This window comes from Rattus rattus, chromosome 5 (genome assembly GCF_011064425.1).
Source record: "Rattus rattus isolate New Zealand chromosome 5, Rrattus_CSIRO_v1, whole genome shotgun sequence".
Taxonomy (NCBI): Eukaryota; Metazoa; Chordata; class Mammalia; order Rodentia; family Muridae; genus Rattus; species Rattus rattus.
The window spans coordinates 109,504,756-109,514,423 of record NC_046158.1 but is presented as its reverse complement, the minus strand read 5'-3'; the positions used below and the strand labels follow the sequence as shown (position 1 = coordinate 109,514,423).

At 37.2% G+C, this 9,668-nt stretch overlaps 2 gene segments (V, D, J or C); one reads left to right on the top strand and one right to left on the bottom strand.

The window, feature by feature from the left end:
- Positions 1-3,724: 3,724 nt before the first annotated feature.
- On the bottom strand, positions 3,725-4,226 carry LOC116900994. The segment is given in 2 exon segments: positions 3,725-4,047; positions 4,178-4,226. Coding segments are annotated over 2 exon segments (372 nt in total).
- Positions 4,227-8,235: 4,009 nt separating this feature from the next.
- On the top strand, positions 8,236-8,852 carry LOC116901963. The segment is given in 2 exon segments: positions 8,236-8,284; positions 8,524-8,852. Coding segments are annotated over 2 exon segments (378 nt in total).
- The last annotated feature ends 816 nt before the right edge of the window (positions 8,853-9,668 follow it).

Sequence of the window (9,668 nt, the reverse complement as noted above, 5' to 3'; positions counted from 1 at the left end):
TGTACATTATTTAGTTTATTCTACTGGGTTTTTTTTTTGCTTTGTGTGTGCATGTTCCAGGGTATATGTATGTATGTATGTATGTATGTATGTATGTATGTATGTATGTGTATGTTTATTGTTACATTGTTCATTCTTATGTTTGTATGTTTGTTTGCTTTTCAAAGAGAAAGTGTGAGAAAAGAAGTTTGATGAGTGAGGAGGTAAGAGGAACCTGGAAAGATAGTTTTGAGGTAAATCCATGATCAGAATATATTGTATGAAAATTATTTTGTCAACTAAATGTAGAAAAAATACATTATTAATATTTTGTCATGTGATAGCTTAAAAATGTGCTTAAATACAGTATCAATAAATGCTTTCAAACCTATTTTTCCAGCTAGGTAACTGACAATAATATTTTTAGGCATTTGGTCTTACTGAATTTTTACCTGTATATTATGGTAAAATACTTTCTGTTCCTGTGGTTTGGAGTTTTGTGTGTGTGCAAGTTTCTTTTTATTTCTCTTATCTTTGTTGTTGTTGCTGTTTTCTTGTTTGCCTTTCTTTGTTTTCCAAAGAGACAACAAAACGAAAATATTCAGAATTGAGAGGTTGTAGAAGCACGAGGATCTGGATAGAGTTAAGTGACAAGAAACTGTGATCATGATATATTTAAAACCAAAATCTCAATTAAAACTAGGAAAAAAGGACAATATCAACAATCATTTGTTCTATGAAAACAAGTTAGTGTGCTTAACTATAATATGTCAGTGCATATTTTCATATTAACCCTAGAAGCTCCTTTCATCAGTGTAAAAACTATAAATTACAAGCTACCTTCCTCTTTGTTCTATTTTTCTGACACTTTTGGTGTGAAATAGAGCACAAGCCCTGGCATAATAGGACAGGAATTCATGATTTAGTATGCCATACACAATCTGGACCGCAAACATGGGATATCTTTATTACCCACTACCAGGGTGCTGCCCAGACATTCAGGTATTGGGGTGGGCACAAAAGGCAAACTAAGAGTCTGATGACCTCTGGCCATTAACACACTTACTGTCCTGGGAGTCAAAGCTAATGGATTGGGCAATTGACTCCTGCTGTTACCAATAAGTGAGTAGGAAAAGAAACTTAATTATTTAGGTTCTTTACATTAACTTAGCCCTTCATGAGTCAGAGAATAAAAGGGATGAAGGAAAGTCATGCATACACACACAACCATATTTGGCGGGGCTCAACCACCTGTTCCATTAGTTTCACAAATACACATGAATGATTACATACATTCACATATGTTTATATATTTTCATGTAGACAGACATCTATACATATTACAAATATACACATACATATACATACATACATACATACATACATACATACATACATACATACATGATTTATCACAGTGAGTAGCTGTGGCCCCATCCTTGGACCTCACTTAGGATGAATGTTTTTCCTTGATCACAAATCTACACCAAGCATATTTTTCTTCTTATTCAAGCTTATGGGAGCTCAGTGTATTCCTTATTATGCACCCTTTACTTATTATTTTATGAGAAGTGGGTACATTCTATTCTTGACTTTAACTTATTATGATTTTCTGGTAAAACAACTCAAAATATCTCCTTAAATTATCTTCCTAAAATTATTTGAATCAAATTAAGAATTCTGTAACATGTTATTTTAAGATTACTGTTCATATGAGAAAAAGAGAATAACCCACTCACAAAATAATTTTAATCCAAATTTTATGCTCTCTACAAGTAATACAGACATGGGGAAGGGAACAGAGACTGAGGATATGGATGAACAATAACCAGCTTGACACCCATTCCATGGGCAAGCAGCAAACCCTGACAATATAATGATATTCTGTTATGCCTGGAAACAGGAGCATGTTTGCATCAGAGAGACTCCAGCTGACTCTCACAGATACAGACAGTCACAGGCAAACAGTCAATAGAGCTTGGGAACTCTTGTGGAAAAATAGTAGGAAGAATTGTGGGACCCAAAGAGACTGAAATTCCACAGGAAGTCCAACAGCATCAACTAATATTGGTCCTTGAGTCTCTCAGCATCTGAACTACCAACCAAAGAACATAGAGGGGCTAGACCTAGGCCTCCCCACTCATATGTAACAGATGTGCAGCCTGACTTCAAGTGGAATCTGGACAACTGGAATGGGGGCTATCCCGAAAGCTGTTGTGTGTATGTGGGATGTATTCTACTAGCTGGGCTGCAGGTCTGGCATCTGGGAGAGGAAGCACCTAGCCTCGAAGAGACAAGACTTGAAGTACCAAGATTGTGGGGATACCCAAGGAGAACCTCAAATGAGAAGGGGAGAGTGATATGGAAAGATTGTGGGAGAGGGTGACTGAGAAAGTGGTAAGTGAAAAAATTTAATTTTTTAATTTTTAATTTTTTAAAAGGCCACTATTCACAACAAAAATCATTGTACACTGGGCTGGGCAATGACTTGTACTGCCTTTTATTTTTCTGAATTGTATTCTGAATTATATTATATTTGGATATTATGAAGCCACATGATGGTATAGCTTCATTGTTTATTTTATGTGTTAATTTTTTTGGAGAATGATATTCATCCAGCTTGGGGAAGTTATAGTTCCAGGTTGATGAGCATTTCGATTGAAAAGTAATATGTCTGTATGTCAAGGGTCAGAGGTTGCTAAGCTATCTCTATTCATCCATGCCCAACTCTGACTCACTATTTTCCTATAGTGTTCAATCTGCAAAATCTTATTTATGATGGTGGCTTGAATAACAATGTTCTCCATAGATTCACACATTGTTCCTCAGTAGTTGGTAATATTTGTGAACAATTAGGAGATGTAGTATTACTGCAGAAGGTTTATCAGTGAGGGTATGCTTTGAGGTTTCAAAAGCTCAAACCACTCCCAGTTATTATTCTGCCTTTCTGTATTTCCTATTTTAAATGAAGATTTATGTTTTTAACTCCTACATCACATCCATCCTTGCTTGCCTGCTACCATGCTTTCCACCATGTTACTCCTGAATTAATACTCCAGAACTGAGAGCTCCCCAACTAAATTCTTTCTTTGCTAAATTGCCTTGACCACGATGTCTTATAAGAGCAATAAAATGTAAGCCATTAAATAAATAACTATGGTATGATTCATAGACACAGAGGAGTAAGGCACAGATGGAAAAAATGGAGGAGAAACATAGATCTCTGAGCGAGGGAAAAAATAATAGATGTTATGTGTGATGCTTACATTATCTCTATAGCCAGAGGCCCCCCAAAGCACTAACAACTAGGTAGCTAATAGCACAAATAACATCCAAATTATCTGTATAACCATGAAAATGCCAGACCATCCTTATACTTTTTAAGATAATACAGATAGCCTGTCCCTAAAACTGATTATAAGAAATGACATGTATCCTGGGTTAAGTTTCTATTTAATTACACTTCTTTGTATACCTAGGATTATATTACACTGGGAAACATTTTTGTTGTTTATTTCTTTTACTTTTTAAATGAGTTATGAAACTCAATCCCTTGCTTTGATACTAGACCAGGGGAAAGGACAGTGATTAAACACATAGAAAAGTTTCCCTGAGTTCTATATAAAAACGTCACATTGACATAGCAGCCCTGGCAAAGAGAAACACTCTCAGCAGCTGAGCAGCTGGAGACATCAGAAGGAACATTTGGAGCATCTGTGCTCTCACTTCTGCTTTGCTGCATGGTTTATGTCATGGCATGAATCACCGTGAGAGGGGTACTTAAACCATTTTGACAGTAATAGCTTGCAAAATCTTCAGGCTGCAGGCTGTTGATCTTCAGAGAATACCGTGTGCCAGATCCATTGCCACTGAACCGTGATGGGACCCCATCTGCCAAGCTATTTGCATTATAGATCAGGAGCTGAGGAGATTTCCCTGGCTTCTGCTGATACCACGCTAAAATACCGTAAATGTCCTCACTTGCTAGGCATTCGATGGTGACAGTTTCTCCCAGAGATGCAGACAGGGAAGCTGGAGACTGAGTCATCTGGATGTCACATCTGGCAGCTAAGATTGAACAATTGAAAACACACCCCACATGATTAATTGTCTCACAAGAGAATTTTCACAGAAACCAATCAGCACTGACTAAACCCAGCTGAATAAATTTCCCAGTTGAAGGTATTTTCTTCCTTACCTGTAAGCCACAGCAGCAGCAACCCCAGGAGCTGAGTGGGCACATTCATGTCTGTGCTGTGACCTGTGATGCTGACTCTGGCACAGGTTGTGATCTGCTATAAAGAAGCCCTCGTGTGAGTGGGGTGTGCTCTGGGTTCATGCAAATCAGCAAAAGGTAGGCATAGCTATAGAATTCACCAGGACAGTAGTTTATTACAGACTTGTGGTTCTCCTATGTTTCCAACTGAGACACAGTACAGGTTTATTTGTAGGGAAGGTGTTTCTCTTTGCACAGAGAACAGCAACTGTTTGTGAGTTGCACCTTATTTTGACTCCTGTTATGTTCCACATAGAATTTCTTTGTGGGTTGGGGATTTAGCTCAGCGGTAGAGCGCTTGCCTAGCGAGTGCAAGGCCGTGGGTTCGGTCCCCAGCTCCGAAAAAAAGAAAAAAGAAAAAAAAAGAATTTCTTTGCTATGTTTTCCTCCATTTTAGGGTGTTTTGGATATGGTACTGTTATAGTACAGGGTTGGTTCCATTGTCCTTTAAGAATTAGATGTAGATGTTATTGTACCCAGGCATGTTTTTCTGGGGTTTTCTTGTTTGTCTCTGAGCCTGAATTTTAGTTGTAACATTTTGCCTTACCTTTCCTTATTCCAAGTCGCCCAAAATACATTCCACTCTTCTCTTTCAAATTCATGGCCTCTTTTTCCACTAATTGATTTTGTATGCACTCCTGTTTTTGTACACACACACACACACACACACACACACACACACACACACACACACCTCATACACAAAGACAAAACATCACTATATAATTTATTTGAGTACATAAAACATAAACTTAAGTTTTCAAGGCTGATCTTTTCAAATTGGACATTCAATTGATATGCTCCTCCCTGAGAAGGAGCAAATCTTCTGCTAATAGCTTTACCTACTTCTCCATAGTGATATTTTTTTTGAAGATATGAAATCTCATGGGCATTTGTCCCTTTCTGTTTGTCATGTTCATCAGTGTCCTCCTGGTTCAACTCACATTTAAGTAGTCATCTGATTAACACTTTACAATTATAGCTTGCATTGTTACGAAAAGACATAACCTGACAGCAAATAGCTTATCCTCTGGCTCTATCAGTTTTCCAATTTTCTTTTTAAATGTTGCCTGTGCCTTGGATAAGGGAGGTTTTTGCAGATGTATCTCTTATTTAGTGTGGAGAAACTACAGCCCTCAGATTTTCCCCACAAAAGTGAAAAGAGACTTCTGAGATCTGAAGCTCACATTCACATTGGTTTACAGCCAATTTCTTCAAAGCCTTAAATACAAATGTAATATACTATCTCTTTTATATAAAGCTTCAGAGAGACTCTGAAAAATGAAAAAACAAAACAGTGAATAATTGATTTGCAGAGATTTATACTACTAAAAATATTAAAGATAGAAAAATGGAGGAAAGCAAATCCTCCAAAAGCCTAGGAAATTTCACATCTTAAGGATCTTTTCACTTTCTATCATGATTCTTTGAGATCAAACCTGGAGGTATTGTATGTTTGCCCCATTTTGTCAAGTTTTTTCTTTCTTAGACTTATGATTATATGTCTTCTTATGCCGTTTAATGTTCTCAATTATGTAAAGTCTTAATTCCATTATACAGGAAATAAGAATATGTAAGATTGGGTTCAAATTGTGTTAAATTGGGCACCATTTATAGAAATTTTGTCTTTATACTCATCATTAAAAACCTATGCAATTTTTGAGCACTGATATTCTCATGTATACAAACATTTCTAAAAACTCCAGGAAGAAAAATCTTTTTTTTTTTTTTTACTGAATAACATCTCTTTTCATCTTTATTAAATTGGGATTTCTTATTTACATTTCAAATGTTATTCCCTTTCCCAGTTTCCATGCCAACATCCCCCTAACCCCTCCCCATCCTATTCTGTATGGGTATTGCCCTTCCAATCCTCCACCCATTACTGACCCCTAAAATGAATCCCTTTCACTGGGGGTCCAGCCTTGGCAGGACCAAGGGCTTCCCCTTCCACTGGTGCCCTTACTAGACTATTCATTGCTACCTATGCAGTGGGAGCCCAGGGTCACTCCATGTATAGTCTTTGGGTAATGGCTTAGTCCCTGAAAGCTCTGGTTGGTTTGCATTGTTCTTCATATGAGATGTCAAGCCCATTCAGCTCTTTTAGTCCTTCCTTCCCCAGGAAAGAGTTTGAAATGTAAATACATAACCATCCAATAAAAATAGCTATTTACTAAGCATGGCATGGTGACACAACTTGAGACTGCTGCACTCAGAGGGTAGAAGAGGAAGATCAATATGCATTTGACTGCAGCTGAGTGTACATAGAGTGTAGGCTATCTTAACAAAAGCCCCAATGTCTTGTCATGGGAAGTGTTTTTGAAGGTGTTGATCAGGGGAATCCAACCAAGTCTGAAAGCAATAAAGCTATTGATGTTGCCCTTGCTTGCCTCCTGTTATTTGAAAGTATGAGCCTATTAGAGAAGATACTACATATTTCAGACACAGGACTTGGAAAAATAGGACTAGAACCAACCTACAAGTCTCCCACCCAGGAACTAGTTCTTCCTATATTGCAAAGACCTAAGAATACTGCCTAAAATGAAAAGCAATCATTAGTTCAATCCATCTGTAAAGCTGTGAAACACAGAAATAACCAGTAGGGCAAGATATTCTCAACAGTGTAAAAAGAACACTTAAATTTTGTGGACGACCAACAACTGTTTAATTGGGTTTAAGTCCCACTAAATAGGAAGGAACTTATGCTTGGTTTTGTAAGTCCACACTACAGATTAAATCCTGAACCCTAGAAAAGAACCTACTATTATTAGTTTCCTAAAGCAAAATAACTTCTAACTGTATGCTATAATCTTACCCTATATCCACAACTAAGGGCTGTTCTCTCATCCACTATCAAAGAAATTTCTTTTTGCAGTAGATAGATATCTTCACAGAAATCTGCATGTGGTCAAAATGCAAAGAATAACTGAATAATTATAAGATTCTTGGTATCTTTTTAATGCATCCCATATACTTAAACCTCAATAAATTCATGTATAAATTCTCAAACAAACAAACAAAATCCTACTGCATAAAAGCTGCTGCAGGAAGAGTATAAGAACCAGAAATACAAAATGTGTGCTATAAAATGGTATATTTTTATTGAGACTGAGAAATTGTTCTCAAGAAATCTTAATGGTACAGCTGTCTAAATACAAGACATTCAAAAATAACACCACCAGGTAAAATACCAATGTCGATTTGGGAATCTCCCAATGTCCTACTTCTATTTAAAGGACTGCAATGAGTTAATGGCTGAAAAATAAGGGATAGTACGTTCCTGTGACAGGTTATTCATTCTCAGTCAGTCACACCTAAACATATGTGCATAAGGGAAACACAGAATTGACTTTAATTAATTTTCAATGTTAGACACACAAAAAGACTCTCTCTCTGTCTCTCTGTCTCTGTCTCTGTCTCTCTCTCTCTCTCTCTTTCTATATATATATATATATGTATGAGTAAATATAAATATATATACATATTCATATATAATATATATATTTATAAGGTAATGACTTTGGGAGAAAGTAGGAAATGTGGAAAGAGTTGGTGGGTGGGGTAGAATTGATATAAATACAATATTTTGTAAAAATTTTCACAAAAAATTCAAACACAAGAAAACAGAAAATACAGTATCATTGGGTGGTTATAATTTTGAGATATCAAGTTGGTCTTGAAATGTTTTACGTTCTTTACATAGTAAATTTATTTTTGCAATCCTCTTCATCACACCTCAGACCACAAGGAAAGCATTTAATAAAATAGACTTTCAGGCTCCTTTAAGATACACATGATGTACTAGTAAATTTTCTGCTGACACCAACTCCCTGTGGGTGAAACAGGACCAGGTGCTGCTCCAGCAACTGTCCACCCTCTGCTGAGCTGATTTGCATATGAAGTCATTATACAACAGATCAGGCTCCTTTAAGGGCAGCTGCTGGGAGCCTAAGAACCAGCCTCTCTTCCAGTTCTCAGAGATGGAGACAGACACATTCCTGCTATGGGTGCTGCTGATTTGGGTTCCAGGTGAGGTTGTAGAGAAATGTTGGAAGCAATTTCTGTGACCACCATGCCTTTCCATGCCTCTGGCCTCTTGATCGTATAATTAGGGCATTTGTAATTGGTTTTAAGTTTCTCATTTCCTTTGATTTTCTGACTTCTCAGAGAGATGTCCACAGTTATTCTTAAAATTTTAAATTAAAAGGTCCTCTACTGGGAAGGTTTTCAATCATACATAACACCTGTCTCTGTGTTTATCATTCCAGGTTGCACTGGTGACATTGTGCTGACCCAGTCTCCTGCTTTGGCTGTGTCTCTAGGGCAGAGGGCCACCATCGCTTGCAAGACCAGTCAGAATGTTGATGATAATTATGGCAATAGTTATATGCACTGGTACCAACAGAAACCAGGACAACAACCCAAACTCCTCATCTATTTAGCATCCAATTTAGCATCTGGGATCCCTGCCAGGTTCAGTGGCAGTGGGTCTGGGACAGACTTCACCCTCACCATCGATCCTGTGCAGGCTGATGATATTGCAACCTATTACTGTCAGCAGAGTAAGGATTATCCTCCCACAGTGCTCCAGGGCTGAACAAAAACCTCCCGGGGTTGCAGCTCACTGAGGCTCAGTCTCTCAGTTCTCTCTTATTCTCTGACATCTCAACACAGAGCTCTAGGCTTGTTTGGAAAAAGATCTCAAATAATGAAATAAACTTTTATAAACAGATACTCATGTGTGCCCTGTCCTTTATTCTGTAGGATTTAATCATATATGAACAAAATTTAGACTTTTATGATTGATTCTTTATTACTATTTATCATCTAAAATTTTTACTAACATTTATTTTATGATTTTTTTCATGCATTCTAACCCACCTCTCTGATCACACTTCTGCCTATTCCCTCAACTCTCAGTATTCCACCTTTGACTTTCCTATCTCTTAGGATGCACTGTTTCCTTTCAAAAAGTATTTGAATTTAAAAAGGAAAATGAATACAAACTATTATTACTGATCAAAAGACATTTATTATTATTATGGTGTGTGTGTGTGTGTGTGTGTGTGTGTGTGTGTGTGTGTGTGTGTGTGTTTAAACCAGAGGACAACAGAAATCTGTTCTTCTCTTCCACCATATGGGGGCTAGGAATCAAACTCAGGTCTTTAGTCTTTGCTGTAACCAGTTTTCCTGCTTCAAGGAGCAATCTTTCTAGCATGATATTATATTTCTTTTTCTTTCTAGATTTATTTTATTTTAAATTGTGTTTAGGATTATAGGTATGTGCATGAGTGAGTGCACATAGCAGAAGTGGCAGGAGGTTTGGGGCTAGTTGATGTGGATGCTGGGACCAAATAAGGGTCCTCTATAATAGCAGGAAACACTAGGTCCTTTTGTTTACCACTTCTTAATC